At 43.1% G+C, this 22,769-nt stretch overlaps 1 protein-coding gene across 2 annotated transcripts; it reads right to left on the reverse strand.

Annotated features, from left to right (window-relative positions):
- Window positions 1-5,666: 5,666 nt before the first annotated feature.
- On the reverse strand, window positions 5,667-20,424 carry LOC147020732 (antiviral innate immune response effector IFIT1-like). 2 transcript variants are annotated; one of them, XM_085896318.1, is made up of 4 exons: window positions 20,278-20,424; window positions 19,843-19,925; window positions 19,669-19,705; window positions 5,667-9,209 (listed from the first exon to the last, which is right to left on the reverse strand). In XM_085896318.1, exon 4 carries the CDS (start codon window positions 9,199-9,201, stop codon window positions 7,897-7,899), a length of 1,305 nt encoding a protein of 434 aa, XP_085752444.1. In that variant the 5' UTR covers window positions 9,202-9,209; window positions 19,669-19,705; window positions 19,843-19,925; window positions 20,278-20,424; the 3' UTR covers window positions 5,667-7,896. The 2 variants fall into 2 exon arrangements, with proteins under 2 accessions (XP_085752444.1, XP_085752443.1); XM_085896317.1 differs by having other exon boundaries at window positions 19,619-19,705; window positions 20,278-20,423.
- Window positions 20,425-22,769: the final 2,345 nt, after the last annotated feature.

Genomic DNA, 22,769 nt, shown 5'->3' on the forward strand with positions numbered 1-22,769 from the left:
TTTAGGTTTATCTGCAGTCTGCTTTTTTGATGGCCGTCCTCCTTTGCTACGCTTTGTGATTAGGCTTGCATCACCTCGTGCCACACTTTTGTCATACCTTTTTTTTGCACCATCCAACATTTTTGAACTGACTGTGTCTCTGTCGCAGTTTCTGTGCCATGAAGCACCCCGTTGTTTCAGCTGTTCTGCTGTAACACTACCTAGTCTGTTGCTGATTGATAGACATTCTGGATCTTGGTAACTGGCCCATTTCTGTATATGGTCAAGAACGGTTTCATAAGACTCATCTTCAGGGTTTGTTACCAGATCTCCAGTTGCATTTTGGCACCTAATGCACAGTTTATAATCAATAGGTTCACATTTCTGCTGCTTTCTTGGTGGCTCTGCCATTTTCCTAAAACACACAAACATATTCATGTTGGGAACCATCACCACCCGTGCAGTTAGATACATTCTATAATGCAGTTAATAATACATTCTATTATATCAGTTTCTCAGCTTATCTGAAGAAATAATATCATATATAAATAATTGTATTTGTTCATTTAGTTTGTCAACATCTCCACCAGCAATTCTTCCTTATCCTTGAAAAACAATGGATTCTACACATTGTTTCAGAATTAGTTTTTTCTAATTTGTTTATAATGATGGTCGATTGATGGATGGATGGGCAGATGATGCATTCATGGCAATGATATATGTGTATATAAGCTCTGCTGGTTGACTAATGTCAGCAGAGCAAAATGCATCTAAACAAATGACATCATGGATTTATTTGTCAAAGGATAAAATATTCTATTTGCATGTCTATATTTTACGCTACAATTGGGTATATCACTGGTTTCATAAAGTGGAATATTTTGCCTATGTTTTGCAAATTTGTCCAAATATTTATTTTGTTGTTACTAGAATAACTGAAAAGTGTCATAAATTGTTAAAGCTCATCATTCCAATCATTTTGATATGTCACATGATACACTTTTCTTCCTAAACAAAACACTGATAGAAAATATACACATTTTTAAATGTTTTTGACGGTTATGCATTGTTTCGTTTAAAAAACGGCATAAAACTGAAAATGAAAACTTCCCAACATCTTTCATATCCTTTAGGGATGTCTAAAGGATACAAAAATGTATATAAACAACAGTTGGCAGACCAAAAATGCGAACTCAGATTTTTCAACATTTGACCCTACACTATACACCACGTGATTCAGGAGGGTGATGGCTAGTTCAGATTTTGGTCAAAATCGGTCAAAGATCAAGGTCACAGTGAGGTCAAACATTCGATTTTTGATGGTTTGGTGCAGAATCATCGTAGAAACTTCTGGTTTGCGTCGCTACCTTCTCTGGAGACAGCTTTTATTAGACAAGGTCAGAGGTCAAGTTGACGATTTCGTAAGTACCAGTCTATGACTTTGTTTGTTTGTTTGTTTGTGAACAGTATTATGGAAAAACTCCTCGACGGATTTTGACAAAAGTTGGTGGGGGGGATTAGGTATGGTCCAAGGATCATGCCATTAGATTTTGCTCTTAGATTTTTGGTCCAAAGTCCAATATGGCCGCTATGGCGGCCATTTTGAAAAATATTTTAATTTTTGTTTTTGCATTTCTACATGTTTTAAGTGATTTCCAACCAAAAATTAAAAATAAAAATTGTTAGAGAAAAAAAAAACTGAAAATTTTGCAACTTAAAAAAAAAAAATTCGATTTTATTTGAAAAAGATTTGAATTTTTTTTTTTTGCATTTCTACATGTTTTAAGTGATTTCCAACCCCCCCTCCCCCCCAAAAAAAAATGTTGGAGAAAAGAACTATAACTGTCAGCACTGTTGACGTCATATTTAATGAATAAGATATAAGGTTCACTTGAGTGACCCAGCAGTATTGGCGGCGGAGGTTTTGCACTCTACCGAGTGCTCCCCCTCCAGTTAACACTTGTGTGTTCATCTACGGATTGGATATCCCACACAAAAATTCCAATGCTGTGTTAGCCAATTTCCTGCTTGCTCAGGCAAAGATGGTAGTATATAAGTCAAGGAAAAGAAAACTTGATGGTGTTGGAGTTAATGATGAAGATGCTTTGTTTTTGTTCCAAAACCTTGTAATAAGTCGTGTTAAATTGGATTTTGCTTTGTTTTCAGTAACTGGACGATTACCACAGTTCGAATCAAAATGGTGTATAAAAGAAGTTATTTGCAAAGTCCGAGAGGAATGTTTATCCTTTTGTGAAATGTTTTGTGTATAATCCACCCGATTCATCCTTTCCTTTCTTCAGAAATTGTTTCCTGGTTTTCTTTCTTTCTCTGAAATGAAAATGTAGCTCCCATTTGGGGGCTTTCTTTTCTATTTTTATAATAAAAAGATACAAAAGTCTTCTCTCTCTCTCTCTCTCTCTCTCTCTCTCTCTCTCTCTCTCTCTCTCTCTCTCTCTCTCTCTCTCTCTCTCTCTCTCTCTCTCTCTCTCTCTCTCTCTCTCTCTCTCTCACTGTCTCACTCTCTCACTGTCTCACTCTCTCACTCTCTCACTCTCTCACTCTCTCACTCTCTCACTCTCTCACTCTCTCACTCTCTCACTCTCTCACTCTCTCACTCTCTCACTCTCTCACTCTCTCACTCTCTCACTCTCTCACTCTCTCTGTCTCTCTCATCCTTGCTCTACCCCCTCCCAATACACTACAGCACCCTCCTCCTCCTGCACCTCTCTCACTCACCCCTCCTCTCTCTGACTGTCTGTCTGTCTCTGGACATATCTGGATGGTGGTTATGTCTGGGTGTTTGTCTTCAGACGTGTACAGGCGGGGTTTGTCTCTGGACATGTCCAGACGGGCATTTGGCTCTGGACAGCTTGATTCCAGATGCGTCTGGGCGGTGTTTGTTTCCGAACGTGTCCAGGCGGTATTTATGTCCGGAGGGGAGTTTGTCTCCGAACGCGTCTGGGCAGTGTTTTTCTCCAGGCGGTATTTATTTTATGACCGGTAGAAAATGGATTTCAGTCATCATTTTGTTTCCATCTTCAGTGTTATTCTATGCAGAAGCATTTTGATGAGACAGTATGAATCGTAATTAACACTCCACCGCACATCTGCCTTCCCTTCCTCTCACTGCCTTCCCTTCCCCCACCCCTCCTCAATCCCACCTCTCATCTCTCTTCCTCTTCCACCTCCTCACTCTCCCTCCTCTCTCTCCCCTCTCTTCCCAACCCCTTCCCCCTCAGTATCCCATCAGTGAAGTGATGAGTGGTATTTGCTCGTAAGGTTGGCCCAGAAGAAGTAGGGCAGTCGCCAGGACAAGAGTCACGGCAATTTTACAATTTATTATTTTGACTATTAATTGATTTTTGTTTGATGTTATTAATTGATAACTAGCATAACCCGCGCTCTGTGCGACATGTTGCGGTGGGTGTGTTTGATAAAGGAACTGATAAAGTATCAGTAGTAATTTTACTTTAATGCAGTAAGTGGAATACGATTTCACCGTTTCAGAACCATTTTATTTACTTTTTTTTGTACCATGCACCTCATATGGTCTTTGAGATAATGTAAGCCGAATATCACGTTACTCGAGCGAAGAACAAAGTCGAAGATAGCGCGACACGAAACCACAAGCTCGGAAATAATATTGTTACGGCTGTGGAAATTCGCATTACACCATAAAGGGCCCTCAGGTGAGATATCTCCATAGGTACATGTGTAGTTAGCCCAAACCCGTTGTATAGAGGGAATTTATGTGATCCATCCGGGCTGCGACGCTTTGAGTTAGCCATTTTTCTGTTCTATCTTTTATTTCAAACAAACAGCATCTCAACAACTATGCCATCCCCACCACAGCGCCAACCACACTACAACAACGCCACACCACCACCTCTGCCTTTACCTTCACAACCTCATCCCAGATCATCACTTCTACGGCCATTCCCGCGCCGCCTGTGAACACTGAACGTCGGGCTGTCTCAGGCCCGTTCGGCGATTGTCGGCGGCCTTTCCGAGGGGAAAATTCGGATCAGAAACACTTCACGCCCACTTCCCTCCGTCCAATGGGCGAACGTGAGGCGGCTTGGCCCCGCCTCCAAGCGCGCATAGGTGAAGTCCGGCTATGCAAATTTTAGGATCAGGGGAGGTTCACGCCAATTTTTGCCCGACCAATGGCTGACCGGGGGGGGGGGGGGGGGCGTGGCCCCGCCTCTGATCGCGTTCTGATCCTGGAATTTGCGTATTGGCTTCTCCTGCCGGCTATAAAGGCGCGAGAATTACCAGGTCGAGGGGAGTTGCTTTTGGAGACAAGGAGCGTCGCGTTGGTGGAGTTGAGTCGAGTGCGCGCGGTGGAGTTGCGGGCGGCTGGTCGGGGCAGGGGAGCTCGGGTCCGATGCCAGGAGGACGGCAGTCGGCGACGAGGCTGCGGTGTGGGGGATCGCTCGTCTCATCGCGGGACCCAATTCAGCCAGCCACTCCCCGCCCCCAGGGCATCAACAATTTCCCCTTCCCCCGCGCTGAGATAGTGCAAAAGGGGGCCCCGTTCCTCCCCCACCCCAAATGTGGTGCCAACAAGCACGCCAGGGGCCCGGAGTCGGGGCACAGCAGCGCGGACACTTTGCGGCTTGCCCGCCAACGCATCTCGAGGACGCGGGTAAGACCTCCCCGGTCTTGCGGACCTAGCCGCTCCTCTAGGTCCCGTGCACATTCGGCCTACGGGCCTGTCTGCCTCCTTGTCTGTGAGGGTGGCTTCTTTCTTTTGCTTTTGTGTGTAAATGTGTGTTGGCGCCGTCTGTGAAGTAAAACTGTTTAAGTGTTGCCGTGTGTACGCGTTAGTTGGTTGTATTTCATTTGCTTTCTATGTGCATTTTGATTATTGTGGCTGTATATATGTGCTTTCTGTGTGCCGCGGAATAATATGCTTGCATGTTGAACTGTGCCGTTTCGCTTCATCTCCTTCCTTTTAATTGACTCTCCATCCTGCTTCACGTAAGGGGTTCGTAGTGGGTGCAACATCCCGGTAATTAATCAGAACCGTCAAGGCCGACGATAACACCGCTCGGTTATCACTGTAGCACGGAACGGACAGCTTAAGCGGTTCGTATCCGGAGTCGGCCTGTGGCGTGGTACGATCGCCCGGTCACCACTCGCGCAGGTACTTAGGTAGATCGAATTTGGCGAGCAACCCTATCCTGCGCGGGTGGGCAATTGGCACGATCGTGGTGAGGTTAAACCCCCACCCGTGACTAGTTCCCGGCGTTGTTCCGAGAGGGTCAGGACTGAATTGTCCGTTCGGTGGGCGACGTGCCGCGATTCGAGTTACGTGGCTGTTCGCAAGCCGGCGGGCGCGAATTCTCAACAATATATAAGATTATTTTGATTTCAGAATCTACAAAAAGTGGAAGATTTGAATGATTGAAGGTCTTTTTTCTGCTTCAATGTGGGTTCTCTGACTGTCCTTTTACTTCTGGGCCACCCGGTAAACACTATATGTATATATGCTCATGTCCACGCCGGTTAAGACCGACCTCTGGATAGCCAAGCAGTTCTACCTTGTAGGTGAACACGTAATGCTTGGAGATTAATGCGTTCACGGGACGGGAGGCGGCGAAGCATGTATCAGACGTGTTCACCAGGACGGAGGACCAGGTTTTATACTTGAACGTACAACAAATAGACAGACACAAGCAATCTTCATGAATCGAAGTTTAATGAACATAAATCAAGTATTCATAAGAGGAATAAATCAAAGCATTAGGTAATGAAACGTGAGTTAATTTACAGGCAAAAGTTGAGGCGCCTCTGAACATACGGTAGTTACAAAAACGCAAGGGGAAAGATAAAATAAAAGGAAATCCCTCCCTTTATTCTGGTACTTCCAGAGATGATCTTTTCTAGAGTTTGACGATCGAACCGCTTCGTCTTGTGTGGGAAACCACACCCAAAATGGTGCTGAGCCGCCCTCTGGGCAGGAAGCGTACGAGAGATATTTCGTGCAGATGGGCCCTTCATTAATGGCCGAGCAACTGCCATGCAGTCTCTTCTCACATTTGAGATTGCCAACCTCGCTCCCCTCTTACACCAGATACGCTCACAATGACAGTCCACCTTCCTCCTCGATCACACAATGGGATCATGCAGAGTTATTACTGAGAAACATGCTCTTCTTCTCTTCTCCTCTCCCTCTCATAAACATACAACTTCGCGACTTAGCCGAGCAGTCAATGGCTTATGTTTTGCTCCATCACACAAACAAATTCGCCTCAGCACGAGCATGAGAATCGTGCAGCCTTCTTCACCATGTCGAGGGGAAGCCAGCGAGCGAGTTCCTTTTGCCTCCAATCGCATACCTCACACAACTCTCTCCCCAGAACCTTCCAACCTCCCGCCAATCCATCACCCACCCCAGTGGCATGGTTTGCTAGTTGTCATTCATGGAGGCGGGATTTTCGCCTGCTTGGAATGTTTGGCTCGGTTATTGTTGTTTTAAGGACATGATTCCCTTTTTATCGCCGGTCTTTTAAATGCAAAAACATAGGAAAAGGTCACAGGGGGCAATCACATACAAGGAGAATTGGCCTTAATCCCTACCTAATTAACACAGCACCACCCTTGGTGCGGTGACATGTAACAACTTAAGCTGACAGTTTACCTAATTAAATTACATCGAGATGTCTCCTGCTCGTCCACAGACCATGCTACTCAATACAATCCTAACTTTATTATGAACTTCCTCCATCTACCACACAAACATAACAATATATATGTATACACACAATTTCAATGAACAGGCAAACTTTGCTGGGAGAGGGGCAGCGTTTACATTGCACCTGCTGTTTTTGAAGGTTGATGTTCCAGGGGGAATCAAACCAATTGAATTGAAACGTATATTTTCGTACATCTGCAAACAATCTTCTTGATGTCTTGCTGAAATATGAATCATCCGGATATGATGGGGTGACCCAACTTGTATCATTTTCAAACCAGCAAGAAATATTGATCAAATTTAAGTGACATGGGCATCTCGTACTTTGAAGAAATTCACAATGGAATATTTAAAACTCTTCGAGGATTTGAGGGTTAATCCGTAATTTGGTGGATTAACAAAGATGTCGCAAAATAATTTCCATGAAAAAAAGTTTAAAATGCAGTAAAATGAGGAAGATCAGCTTAGCTTGCAAAATTTGAATGTCAATTGTCCCTGCCCCATGGGTGAGGTTGGGGGAGTGGTGGTGCAATGATCAACTGTTGGAATCCAATATTATGAATTTTTTAAAATCATGATCTCTAACCCATTACCAACCAATTCAGTTTGGTATTGCTGTGGTACGAAACCAACTTTCTGTTTTGGCATCTCGCATCATCACGCATTCATATGTTAAGACCTGCTTAGTTTTTTTTATCCACAAAAATTTGCTTGATTGAAGTTTATATGGAGAACCAATCTCGTGGAAATGATGGAGGGCATCGTGGGAGATCATTACTGTACTGATGGAGGAGTAAAGTGAATCGTTGGATCGAAAATGGATGAACAAGATCAGCATAAATATCCCTTACATAAAGCTGTAGGTGGCCAAAAGGGACAAAGCAATCAATAATCGAAACTAGAACGGACACTCGGTAGAGCGCATACCTCTGCCAGGCTGAAGAGTTTACATTTTTTATCCCATTGATTGGCCGGATCCGCATCCGGACTTGAACCAAAACCAAATCGGCTTGTTCTTGTCACCTTCCCAACTCATCCACCAAGTTTCGTCCAAATCCGTCCATAACTGTTTGCGATATCCTGCTCATAGACAAACAGACAGACAGACAAACAGGGGTGAAAACATAACTTCTGCCCACCTTTGGGTGCGGAGGTCATTATTATGGGTAGGCACACGAGACAACAGGAAATTCTGGATTTCTATCAACTGAGAGTTTTTAAAATCGGAAACGTGATTGAGATAACAATGCCAGTCCAAGTTTGCAGGTTTTTGTCGTTGTCGGATTCTCATTTGTTTCAGCGCCCAAGCTAAAATGATTCCTTGCTTCCTCAACATAGTTTTGTGACTCAAGAAACAATCCAAACTGAGCATGCAAAATCTGAACATTACTGGAACTCGCCAGGACTTTTTGCTCAACGAAAAGCTCATTGTAGAGACTACGTGCCTCATCTATCATCCCCAACTCAGCGTACATTTTTGCAACATCACACATTGGTACAACAAATGTCTTTTCAGACACAGCATATGATTTCTTGTTAAATTCAATAGCTTTGTCAAAGAAACATTTGATTTGATCTTGTCTGGTCTCTAATGCTGTTCCATCATTTTCCAAAAGTTTGGCTTTCTTGTAGTAAACTTTTCCCACAGTGTACAAAAGTGTTGGGTTGTTGGGGTTGATTCTCAAAACGTCTTCAATGACTCTCATTGCTTCATCCAAACTTTCTGGAGAGCCTTCACGTTCTAAATATTGGCCCCAGTACTTCTGGATGGTCGGATGGTCTGAGTCCTTGAGCAAGGCTTTTTTCAAGTGTAAACGTGCCTCTTCCTTTTGCTGTTTAATTTGACAACGCAGAGCCAGAAGTATCGACGCCATACTGTTTTCTGGGTCGAGTTCAAGGGTCCGTCTGAGAAGTTTCTCTCCTTCCATAATTTTTGGGGTGAAACAATCATCTCTATTGTATTTCCACTCGGAACGCACCAATACAATGGCACATGCCAATGTCCACTGGACCTGATCTGGTCGACTTTTCAATGCTTCTTTCAAACATCTTGCAGCGTTGCTGTAATGATCAAATCCACTAAGAAACAAGGTCCAACCTTTCTCAGCCAGCACTTCTGGATTCACCTGTGAAGCGTAATCTCTGCCCTGGGTTTCGCAGCTTATCTTCTGTACTTTGTCGAGATACGACTTGGCTTCCTGCTGGTTGTTCATTTTGAAATAGACCCAGGCGTAATTGCTGTACAAGACCAGATTGTGTTCGCTCATTTCTTGATGGCATGTCTTGTGAGAAGCTTCTTCAGCTGCAGCGAGGTGCTTCAGGGCACAAGGCCAACTATTCTTCATTGCAGCAATGAAAGCGAGGAAGTTGTGTGCTGCGGGGTTCCAAACTTCAGAGTTGTATTTCACCTGGAATTCAATTGCCTCTTCGAGCCATGATATTTCTCGAACGGAAGCTTCCAGGTTCCAGGTGAAGTGGCATTCCAGTTGTTTTAGCTCTGCTTCAAAACTTTTATCGACCATATCGACTCCTGGAAAACAATGAGAATTAAGAAACAATGGCAAGATATTCGATGAGGCATTTCTCATCAGATTATTCATTTCCTCCAATATCTTTTTCTAAAAAAGGACATCTATTGAATGATTTCATTTTCAAATATAATGTAATTCTTAACCGCTGTTCCGTACAAAGCATCCATGGTCTCAATCTTCCTTCTTTCTTCGTATTCAGCACAATGCTCTGGAGTAGCATCGTTGGCTGAGGATGTGGCTGTACCATTGATGCAACACCCTCTGTAGGTTAGGGCAGGAATTTGGTATTTTCTCAGGATGCCAGCGAAAGCTCGCCCACTCTTTTCAAAGGACATCATGGGATCTTTAACGTCCACCAATGAATGCTGGCAAACGGGATGCCCAGTTTTAACGTCCACCTGAAGGACGGCACACACATTGATGAACCACCCTGCTTGTGAAACACCGAGATGAGAGTTTATAGCTGGGTTGGGATTCAGACCTGGGCAAGACAGCTTAGAGGTGAGTTGACAGATGTCCAGGCAATGCTGTCACCCATGATCCCGATAATTAAATGTCACACTCCTTGAGTATCCCCTGCAATTAGGAATGCTTTGGATGAACAAAGTTAACTGTTTCAACCTGAATCAAAGTGAACTTTTCTGAACTGGATCCGTCGTGTTTTTATGTCATATGTTCGTCCAGTGGTCCATGTCTGCTTTAATAATAAATAAATAAAAATTGTATATATTGTGGAGGCTCGTATGAGAGCTGACGCACAGCAAGGGGGTGACGCACAGCAACGAGACAAGAGGGGTGGGGGAGGGAAGGACAAAACAGTAGGGAACAGAGACATTAGGATATCTGTGGAAGGGAGAGGGATGGGGCGGGGAACACGGGGAATACAAGATGGACACGACAGGGACTTTCAGGAAGGAAAGCAGGAAATTTGAAGGAGGTGGGTTTGGGGTGGATTAACGGGGGTAGAAAGGATCAAGGATTTGGTTGGGGGGTGATAAGAGGTGGTGGTGAACTTCTGTTTTGAAGGCCTGGAGGGAAGAATGGGATTGAATAGAGTGAGGGAGTTTATTTCAAAGGTGAGAAAAAAAGAGGTATTTTTAACTGTTTGTATTTAACAACAAAATGTTTCTGTGATAAATCGTATCTTTGTTGTCAATATTGTTGAATTCGTACCCGTGATATACCATAGTTTGTTCGATTTGTAACAAAATCCTCGGTATTTACTTTCTTCTCCATTAAATATCTTGTGAGTCATCCACACCTACCAGTGGTTATCTGGTTTTCTTATCCATCCGCTACCAGGTGAGCACCCAGGTCTATTGCCCCTATTTATTTCATTCAGCCAAGGCCTTTTTTGATTGCCCGAGATTAATAATTTCGGTTTTGAGGTTGTTTTGTCATCTTGTTTCCCTGTTTCTCAATATATTTTTTATTTTTTTCAAAAAAGTTTGGCCTTTCTGCCTTTTTGACGCTATCCTACCCCACTCACTTTGAAAAAAACCTCTCACTCAGACATGATCTTATGAGATTTTCAACCCGTAATCTCTCCTTTTCCTCATCATTTTGTCAATATCTTCATTGACGAAAACACTTCTTCCTTTAATTTAAAAGCTTTTAAAGAAACACCGATTAAAATGCTTAAATTCCCTTAAAAAAGTATATCCAGTACAAGCATGCCACGTGTTCCCATTCATCACTTCTTCTTCTTCTGCTTCTTCTTCTTCTTCTTCTTCTTCTTCTTCTTCTTCTTCTTCTTCTTCTTGATCTTGATCTTCATCTTCTTCACAAAACAATTTTTCCAAACCTGTCTGTCATCCATCCTCCGTTTCCTGCAGCACAACCTTTCTCCATGCCTTCAACAACAACTTCGACCCATCACATGATCTTAATCTCAGAATTTAAAATTTGTATAATCTTAAGAGGTCAAGTTTGCAGAGGTCATCTGCGTACAACAATGGAATCTCCACATTATTTTACAGTGTTGAAACCTGAATCCTATCCAGGTTCCTCCTGATGACTCCGTCTTTACTCTTTATTTATTTGGGTTCCTTCTGATGACTCCAATGCAGTATTTCTTCATCCCTTTGATAAGCTTGTCCCTCACCACACCATCTCCAAGCTTTGCTCTCACCCACCCCCCTCAAAGCTCCCCCCCAACCCACTACCATAATGCTTCCCGCTCTTGGATTTCCCCTCATCCTACCCACTCTCGGCTTCCCCCTCGTGCCCACTCTCAGCTTCCCCCTCGTGCCCACTCTCAGCTTCCCCCTCGTGCCCACTCTCGGCTTCCCCCTCGTGCCCACTCTTGGCTTCCCCTCGTGCCCACTCTCAGCTTCCCCCTCGTGCCCACTCTCGGCTTCCCCCTCGTGCCCACTCTCGGCTTCCCCCTCGTGCCCACTCTCGGCTTCCCCCTCGTGCCCACTCTCGGCTTCCCCCTCGTGCCCACTCTCGGCTTCCCCCTCGTGCCCACTCTCGGCTTCCCCCTCGTGCCCACTCTCGGCTTCCCCCTCGTGCCCACTCTCGGCTTCCCCCTCGTGCCGACTCTCGGCTACCCCCTCGTGCCCACTCTTGGATTCCCCCTCGTGCCCACTCTCAGCTTCCCCCTCGTGCCCACTCTCAGCTTCCCCCTCGTGCCCACTCTCAGCTCCCCCCACCATCCCCCCCTATCTTCCCTCTTCCCGCTGTCATCTTCCATCTGTTTGGTAATCTGCTAAAATCGCTGCATTGCATAAAAAGGTGCAAAAACTGATCCCCTTAACTTCCGACCCATCAGCTTACTTCCAATAGTCATCAAGGTGATGGAATCCATCAATGCCGTTGATATGAAATTCTGCCTTTTCTCGAACAACCTCATCTCCGATCACCAATTTGGATTCAGACCAGGTAACTCTACCACCTTGAACATGCTGCTTCAACTCACCCAACAATGGATGCCCCTTAAACATCAGACATTAGGTCAGGGAGGTCTCTCTCGACATATCATGTGTTTTTCATACAGTCTGTCATCCTGCCTTGCTCTCAATACTCTCTGCCTTTGACTTCCAAGGCCAACTCCACACGTGGCTTCCCGACTTCCCGGGAAGCCAATATCTGTGGATGTTTAATTTTGAGAGTACATTGCCAAAATTGACGGAAAGCTGTTCGAGCCTCTCAGAAAGGACCGGAATATCAAGTACCCGACAAATGTCTCCATCAGGTTTGGTTCCACAAAGGTCACTCGAGAGAATTATATGAAATACTTTCCATTTCAATTTATCCAAACATCAATTTCAGAGGGAAACCATGTTTCACTGAAAGCAGCTATTTCAATGTGGTTAATGTTCAACATGACCTTGAGTCTTGCAGTTGCACATTGACAAGGTTCGATTTCACAGCATCATGATCATGTTTCAGGTGTGGATGACGTGGCCTTGGTTATCCTCACAAGGAAATAATCTTCCTTTGAGCATGCCGACCGGCTCTGCAACCACGCTTGATTTTGACTTTAGTTCGTTTGAGGGTTTTTCAAGTTCTCTCATAACTCACTAAGAACATAAGGAACTGACCCACCAGGTGGTTTTAAATCCAAAAGTTCAGTTACGGAATACCACTGTCACAGAATTCATCAATCGCCACATTGGAATGGTCCCTCCCATGAGTGAGGATGGCTGGGTACCATTGATGCTACCGACGCTTGTAAGAGACGATCGAGGCACCATATCCCTCTCTTCCATGGGATGAGGTACCAGTCGTACAGGTGTGTGGTGAACGAAAACCATTTCATAAGTCGGAGAAGAGTGGTTTGTGGAGGAGGACAAAACAAGCATGGCTGCTTGTAAGCAGTGTGACCACTCCTTGGATTTTTCACAAGATCTTGGCTAGTCGTTGTTCACCTTGGCGTCTTGGTTTTCATAAGGTTTTCTTGGCATATAGGTTTTCTATTATCATTGCTTTTCCGAAACCTTGTGAACTTTTGGCTTTTTTCATTGGCTCACCTTGGCATTTATGAAAATGAGGAGTGGTCACACTGTGCTTGGAAGGCACACGTGCAAAAGCAGGAAGTGATGTCATGAGTAGGAAGTGATGTGAACCCAAGCACAGGGTCAGTAATATAAAAGAAGCAAACACAGTCCATAATTCCCCATTACCCACGACTGACACTCACACCCACGGAACTGACCATCAAATGTGCAGTCTTAATGAGATACTGTACATTGGGCCCTGCACTCACGTGATGCAAGAGAGAAAATTGCAGAAAGCATGAGATGGTTTCTCTGACCTGCATGCTGAATCCTGGAGAGCCTGCCGCATCCCCCTATGGAGATTACATGAGCCTGAGGCTCGTAGCACCAGGAGGTGTCAATTCTCACATGACCACAGTGGGGGGGGTGCCAACAGCCCACAGCCCACTGAGTTATTTATTGTTGATGCTCGGTTCATCCGTCACCTACTACAAACAGCCGTGACATACCTGCAAAGAACCCCCAGTGCATACAGCAATGTTCTGGGGCACTGCTCTCCACCGCAACTGTGCCAGAAATAGCATGGCACAACAGCATAAGAGAAATGACTCTATGATCAAAATCAGTAAAATGCCAAGAGAGAAACCGAGCATCGATCGCACCACGGGCAACCCAGGGAAGGAGCCATCCACCACAGTGAGCAAGAGAGCCCGCTGTTATTGGCTTCTCCAGGGGTGTGTAACCACAACTCCAGGACTTCCTGATCCATAAATATTTCATAGGCACTTCTTGTCAATTGGCTGCCTTGCACGGGGGTGTGTACACATTTTGATCTGCAAAACGAAAGATGGATGTGGGGAAGAGAACAAGTAACAAAGAAGGGATCCTCGGTTCAGAGAAAACACGAGGGAAGGTGGACGTCTATCTATTACATACGCAACACATATCTATCCACATGAAATACGACATGCTTAACTAAATAGATACTTAAGAAAGTAGAGAGTGCCTAGAACATGCTACCCCGCACAGTGTTTAAGTATGTTGTTCGACAATCATAAAATAATGATTTTAAAGACCGATTAAAAAAAATTCCAGAAGTTTAGCACTGTTGAAGCAGTGTTATACATCACCTACTTTAACATGTCCAAGTACTACAAAAACGGAAGGGTTTTGGACGTGCAAAGAAGGTGATTTGTTTTATACAGTGTTCAAGTGTACAATTAAATTTACATTAAATAAAGATTGTAAAAGTCGTATTGAGAAATTAATTCCAGAATTCAGTGTCACTGATAGTGTTTATTACATCACCCTATCCAACACATTATATTAGTCATTTGTGCCTGTTGTATGTGTCCTTTATGACGTCTTTTCAAACAGCAAGTTTCCTGTTTGTAATGATTTACAATTTTGTTTGACTGTCAGGCAGACAGAGTAAAAATATTATCTCACTCCGGTCTGCGCATGTGCGATCGGGACAAATTCAGACAAAGTACTGTTAAACAGCAGGTTTGTTTTCCAATTCATGTTCCGATTTGTGTTGAAGATATAACATTCAATTGGAATAATTTGTTCCTCAATCATAAACTGAAGTTTGTGGACAGACAGACAGACAGACAGACAGACAGACATGCAGACAGATACGAACCAATTGCTTAACCCCGCTTTTTGATTCGCATGCGCAGGGTACTAATTGGCACTACACTAATAATTATTTAAGCCCTTAGAATAATTTCCGCAACAGTATAACAGCAAGTTAAATAGAGTTGTTAAAGGAACATAGATGACAAGTGACCTGCATGTCACGAGTTTGGCCCGTTTTGTTCCTGAAAACCCGCCACCCGTTTTATTATCGCCAAAACCCGTATTGGGTGGAATGTATCAACAATTTTTAAAATGCAATGTTTAGCTTCCATTCCACTTGCAAGGATTGACATGCAGACTGATAGACCTGCAGCCAATATGCAAGATATCACTCAAGTGAATTGGCTTTGTGATGTCATGAGCTTTCCCTCATCGAAGGCCACGTCACCATGCTCCAGCATTCCGTGTGCGGTATCATTTCACTTCCGATCACGTCTCGTAAATAAACAAAATTAAAAACCGGTTTTTCATTCCTCCCAACCTGTTTTTCGTCACCACCCACTTGCCACACATGAAAAAAGATTAGTACCTGGAAGCTAAGTAAATTGACATCACCAGTTTGATAAGTTGTGGATTAGGCACAGACATGATGGGTCAAATATACTAAACCCCACCGGTTAGGAACAAAACCTACAACCTTCTTGTGGGATTGTCCGGGGAACGTCTTTCGTCAAAATCGTTCAAGATCAAGCTGGTGTGGCATGCCATTCTCACTTGAGCAGGATTTTGCAATTTGTTGAGGATGCTGATTACTTATCACAGTCGATTACTTATTACAAAACAGAGCATGGGATCTTTAACATCCATCAACTAAGGCAAGCAACCAGGACACCCTGCTTATCATTCATCAATGGATCGTGCACTTTGTGATGCAACACACTGCCACTGATTACAGTTGATATCGAGTCAGGATTCTCACCAAGTGGGGATACCCAAGGGAGTTGAGAACCACCACAGGCCCCAAGGAAAACAACCTCGCACCCTCCCCCACCCCCACTCCCCTCCTTTCTCTCTCCATTTGAACTTTTTCAAGACATATTTAAACTAGAAGGGCACTCGGTAGAGCGCATCACTCCACCACGTCATGCCTGTCCACGAGAACATATCGGGCCCAATACATTTTTGAAATATCATGACACACAGTACTATATCGTTTTTGGTCCGATCTCTCAATGGTGAAAAATCACTTTAAAAATTCTCGGATCCAGATCTGGATTCAGATCTTCACCAAAACTGAATCAATTCGTCCTCGTCACGTACTCAACCTGTCCACCGAGTTTCATCCGAATCCGTCCCAAAACTTTTTGAGCTATCCTGTACACAAACAGAAAGAAAGGGGTGAAAACATAACCTCCTTCGCCTTCGTTGGCAGAGGTAAAGATCCTTGATTATGACAGCACCGAGCTCGTAAACAAAACAAAATCACAGCGGCAGGCGTTTTTAGCTCACAGCATAATAATGTAAAAAATAGCCCTGAGTGAGCTGACGGTCATCTCTTGAGGTTGTAGTTCAGACCTCTGCTGAATCGAACATCTGGAAAATGTCACGGACGTTACGCTGGAGTCAATTTAACGATTAAATCAATTGAAATTCGAAAAAGAAAAGAAAGTTCGAACCGAGATTTGAGCCATGCCGACTCACCTGAAACAGAAAGTTATAGGGCAAGATTAGGAGGTACCCCCTGGAATCCCCTCCCCACTGCAAAATCGAAAAATCAAAGGCTTAGCAATCATGAAGACCATCGAGTTGAAAGGCTGTATTGGGTTTCAGAGAAATTGTTTGGTAAATAAGGGAGTATGGATCCGAGGTTTCAGGGGGTACCCCCACCAGGCGCCTCCATGATCCAAAATCGAAAAATCGAAGCCCAAGCAATTGTGCGAGCTACTGTCTTGTATTCATGGGTCAAGTTTCAGAACAATAAGCTTGGTGATAAGGGAGAAGTAGCAAAAATAGTAATAAGTGGACGGATGGACCAACGGACATGTGTGCGTCATGATCCATTTTTAAGTTAGTCTCTTGGAGAATCGAAATGAGATGACCTTTAAAAAAATAAACAAAGTATCAACAAATATATATTAAATCTACAAAGTAATAAAAATGTATTAATTATCGCTCCAATTATTATTTTCATCATTATTAATGTATCAAGCATCCATATTCAAAGAAAAACCAAACACTGCTTTTTATGATTCAATGAAGCTGGATCCCAAAGGTGCTTTGTGGATTTTACAATAGTGCAGCAGATTACTGAAATAATCTTTCCCTTGGTGGTACAAGCACCAAATTTGGTATACATGTGCTCCAGGACCTATTCTCTCAGAAAAGTACGTTACCCATGTTGAAAAACAAAATGGCCGCCATTTTTCAAGATGGCCGCCATTTGAAGTGGTTTGAATCTAATTTTTTGAGCTAAATTGTTTGAGTGTTTGAGCTAAATTTTGATGGAATAATGCTATTTTAACGTTCTATGCATCGAAATATATGTTTTTGAGTTAGAAAAATCCATTTCTGCACTTACAAAATCGTAATTATTGAAAACTAAGATGATATGGCCGGAATTAAATGACGACAGGCTCTTTTAGCGCTACATTTTGCAAAAAGAAAAAAACGAAGAATAATATCGCATATACTGCAGGAAATTATTATCTTTTGATTCACGTGGTGGATTAGTCAATCATTTAGTCCTCACATTTGCATGCACACCACTGTGTACAATTGAGACTGAAGCGATAGCATTTACATCGCCCTCGGCATTCCGTCTTGCAGCTACATTTTGTTAACTGCTGACAACTCTGGGCAATGGGTGGAAGGGTCGTCCAAAAGACTTGCCAGACCTCACCATCTTTCTTCCACCCCCAGTTAGCAGGGCTTTCAGTTTGCATTTTGCACACTGTTGCCTGGCCCCATATGCAGCCTGCTTGGTAGGCAGACCGTTTGACATGCTGCATGAGAGTTGCGCTTGTCGGGGGAATGGCATCATAAGACCTTTGCTTCCGAGCGAATAAGTCCAGTCTTGCCTCATCAACTTTGTCCATAGTGCTGTTCTTGTCATACATGGTGATGACAAACTTCTCAAGGACGTTGTAGTCTGCATTTTCCACGACTGGTGGGTACTGACTTAATTTCTTGGAGACGGGGGTCACTTGAGGGTAAACCTCCCATGCCTGCCATGCAGTTTTTTTGCCTTTTCCGCGAAAAGCTGACAGAATATCACAGCCAGTGAAGGTGTGAAAGAACAGCATGCCACTGGATTTGTATGGGCCAAGATTCGCCACCATGTCATGAAATTTTTTTTTTTTTTTTTTTTTTTTTTTTTTGTATACCTTGGTCGAGGCTCGTATGAGAGCTAACACACAACTCACAGCAAGGAGGCATGAGACAAGAGGGGTGGGAGTGGGAGGGACAAAACATTGGGGAACAGACACAGGTGAACTGTGGAAGGGAGAGGGATGGGGATGGGACGGGGAACCACTTAATGAACTGACCCTGGCCAAATTCAGCCCACAGCATTTCCATGCCTGCGTCTTGGAGGGTAGCATAAACACTGACTGCAACAACGAGAACATCTGTGTCACATGCTTTAATCTTTTGTATCAGTCTGACAGAGGCAACACTTCCTCCAGTCAGTTTTAGGAGTACAACTCATCGGATTATTAGTGGACATATTGAACAGGTTAAGGCCGAGGGTTTATCCTTTTACCACCTTACCGTACAAAATACATTAGCACATTGAAATATGGGATACAACTAGGTTCATACATACAAATGCCCTACACCAAGCCCGATCGTTCATCCAGTGCCATTTAAGTCCCGTGCTATCTGTACACCTTCCGGTTAACTGAAGCCCCATTACCCTTGGCTCGGCTCTCCCGCGCTGGCACATCCTGTCAATTCAGGCGGGGCTATATAATCGTGTAATACTACAACTAGCTATACTTCTAGCTGAAATATATACAGGGTCTTATTAGATAGCATTTGGGACACTCAAGTATACTACAAACTACTAGTAAAGTGTTTTGGTTAGTAAACTCCAGCTACAAGTAGTACACTATAAGCAGACACTGAACCCCATGCTCAGTCTCACAGCAGTGATGTCACCAGTCTGCCCTGGTTGTGCTTTAACATCACTCTTATTCACATAATGTAATAGAGCTTGACCGCATCACCTCAATCCATGATCACAGATGTTGCCCAGCAATATCTGTGATAATTTTGTAAGACAGCGACAAAAGTACTGATTCTAAGTCATGCAATGGCCGCCATCTTGAAAACTGGTAACCATTTTCGAATATTAGTGCCAAAATATATTTCTCCAGTCAAAATACAATCTATTTAACATTTGGATCAATAGCATGTTCCTATTTATAGATGTTTAGAACTGAAAACCCTTTTTCCTATTTTATGAGACAGCCATCTTGAAAAATGGCGGCCATTTTGTTTTTCAACGTGGGTCACGTACTTTTCTGAGAGAATGGGTCCTGGAGCACATGTATACCAAATTTGGAACTTGTACCATCAACTGAAAGATTCTTGTGGGATACTGACTTAATCTGCCCCACTAAAGAAGCAAGCAATTCGATAACAAAAAAAAGTGAAATTTTTGCTTTATTACTCATTAGAAATAAGATTCGATGGGATTTGAAAAAAACAATAGAGGAGCTCGAGCCCCTCCACGGACCCCGGGGGGCAGCGACCCCACTCATTGATCGGTCCTGGATATGAACAATTAATATCAACATTCAGACCTGAGAGCGCTCCTGCCAATGAACACACCACGTCCACACAGACCCAACCCTGCCATGTTTGTGTCGACAGATAACCCTTACTTTAGGATGCTTGCTTTAGGCTATGAACAGCTGCACACCTCAGCACCAACCTTGTTGGCACCGAAAGGTCGTTTTTCGCCGAATGTCCTGAAAAATAAAACAATCACAGTTTGATGACATTCTCATGAGAAATCACTGAATTTCGTAAAGGTGTCTCGCTCGGCGTTCAGATAAATCCAGAAATCACGGAACAATGACGGATTTCACATTCAAATGTCACTCACCCGCAAGCCAGGAGGAGAACAGGTAACTCGAAGCTGCGTTGTGATTCAGGAGCGCTGCTGTTATTTATACATCCACGAAATACCTGCATACCATGTGACGTCACCTTTTTGTGCCCCAAGATTACGCATCACCGAAACCGACGATCACACGTCGCTGCAAACGTATGAGGTCGTGATAATATGACTTCCCTTCCAAGAACTTCGACGCAGGAGGAGGCTACTATAGGACCATCAGCGCTTTAGCATTCTTCGCCTGTGCTATACTTACCAACATATGGTTGTTTGATTCGATTCCAACAATACGACTATGATTAAGACAATTCAAAAAACATCATAAAGTAAGTTACTCTGTTTTGAGTACAGGTATTTATTAAACACCCCTGTAAGTAACAAATGATGTGTACAGATTAGCACGGCATTCAGTAGAGCACATACCTCCTCCAGGCTGAATAGTTTCTGCCTTGTATCCACCGATATGGGATCCGGATTCGGACCTGAAACAAAATCGATTTGTCCTTGTCACACACCCAACCTGTCCACAAGGTTTGGTTCGAATCCGTCCATGAATTTTTTAAGATACGCTGCTCACCAACAAACGGACAGACGTTGGTAAAAAACAGTCGATGACGCAGGTAAATGTCACATGATAATGACGTCATGAAGGTGGTATTGGCCCCACTGGGGTTTCAGGATTATCCAGAAATAGATTACCTGTACTTCTGTAATGATATTTGATGAAGTCCCTTGTGAGACCTGTGCTAGAATATGGTCACCAGGAATGTGGTCCTGGGATTTGTTTCTAAAGTAGATAAACTGGAAAGGGTTCAGAGAAGAGTTGCTGAGCTTGTTCAGCTTGAGCTTGCTATCATCGACAGAGTGGCCACAATGTCTTGTCACTCCCTTGTAAAAATTGTGACATTGCCTTTTATCATATTAGCTGACAACACTGAAGGGTTATACAAGTTACAAGTAGTATAAACATTTTAAACAAGAAAAAGAGCAATTGGAGATTGCAGACCCTCGCCACTACTTGTTTTGTGTGGTGTTTGTGTACTGGTGTGTTCTCTAATTAATAAGACATAACTATAACTGCCACTTTGTAACTGCTGGCAGTGATGACCGGGGACCAAAATGTCCAGCTTTGATCGGACACCTGACCCTGACTCATGACGTTTATTTTTATTCAGTTGAATGTGGAATGGAAATAAAATTAATTCATTTCAAATCAAACATGAGACCAAATAGTTACAGTCCTGCTTTGGAGTAATCAGAAGGAACCTAAACAAGCAAAAAGCAAAGATGAAGTCATCAGGTGGAACCTGGTGAGGATTCACATTTCTGCTGCTGCTCCTCTACCCTCAAAACCATCCAGGCACAGCCAAGTGAACCTAATTTAAAAAAAAAATACACCCGTGCGGGAGTGACGGTCATCTCTGCGAGAAACAAGCATGAGTTCCTGTTACTAGGGTGTAGTGTTCTCGGGTCAGGAGGAATTTTTGGCCAACTTTGAAGTCACGTGACTTGAAACCGAAAGCGAATGTCGAAAATCCGGCCTGACCAAATCTCGATATTGTCCCATAGATTCAAATGCTACAATCAAATTCAAGATCGCTTGAGAAATGGCGGAGATCGTCATTTTCGCAACTTCAAAGGCCTCGTGACCTTGACCTTGCCCTTCGGTGACCTTGAAAGTCATACCATCGTGTACGTCTCATCGACCTCTATCAGGATCACTAATGAGCAGATCTCCTGCTTCAACTTCATTGTGAACGGACGGACGGACGGATGGACGGATCGAAGGACATCGACACCCATATTATTACGTCATGCTCGAAGAGATGACCTAAAAACCAAAATAACCCATATCAAAGAATTAAATAATTCTGGCTGCCACCCCATGTGTCCAATCAAGGTGAAATTTAACACTTACTTGACACCAGTGAACCTGTTGGGTTCCCGTTGTGACAGCGGTTGATAAAAAACATCATTTCCAAAAACAAAAAAAGATAGCTCCAGTGAACTATTCCGCTGAGGTTGTTTGCATCGATCAAATTCTCCCGAAGAGTACTTGACTGAATCGGGAATTGATTTTTAATATTTTTTTCATTGCCCGATTTGAACGAAACTTGATACTGCACACCGCAGGAGATGGTAAGGTGGCACTAAAATTTTTGTGCTATCATGTACCGTTTTGGCTGTATTTCAGGAACATACTTACATACATCAATACATACATACAAGATGAGAGTTTTAGTAATATATAAATATTCCCCATCATGACTAGATTATAATTGTGAAGTTTCATATCAATTGATTAAGTTGTTGAAGAGAAATAATTTTTAAAAGATTGTTGCTCAATCCAATATCGCTGCCAGAACATGTGACATGAATTATTTGTGAATATCCTGGTATCCCCAAGGCTTGAGAAACATTTGTGTGAAGTTTCCCCTCGATATGTCCAGCCATTCTGGAGAAGAATATTTTTTATTAGGTTTTAGCGTAAATCCAGTATGGCTGCCAAACCATGTGACTTATGACGTCGTATGAGTGGTCCTTTTGTTCCTCATGGATAGGCGGTGATACGTGTAAAGATTTGCCTCGATCAGTTCAGCATTTCAGTAAAGAATATTTTTGAAGGTTTAAAAAAAAAAAAAATATATATATATATATATATATATATATATATATATATATATATATATATATATATATATATATATATATATATATATATATATTTATGGCTGCCGAAATCACGTGACCGATGACGTCATCATTTTTTTTTTTGTGGATCAATTTATCCCTAGATGACCCTCAAAATTTTTCATACTGATCAGATGTAGCATTAAACATATGCCATTATGACGTCATAACGAAGGCACCTATGGCGTCATAAAAAATCACCATGATTCCTGAGGAGGAGTACT

Source organism: Eptatretus burgeri, chromosome 9 (assembly GCF_056783735.1).
Source record: "Eptatretus burgeri isolate ZD-2024b chromosome 9, Ebu_testis_v1, whole genome shotgun sequence".
Lineage (NCBI taxonomy): Eukaryota > Metazoa > Chordata > Myxini > Myxiniformes > Myxinidae > Eptatretus > Eptatretus burgeri.

Bases quoted from the DNA above. Each gene is read 5' to 3' on its own strand.
- LOC147020732 (XM_085896318.1), bottom strand. From the start codon at position 9,201: ATGGTCGATAAAAGTTTTGAAGCAGAGCTAAAACAACTGGAATGCCAC.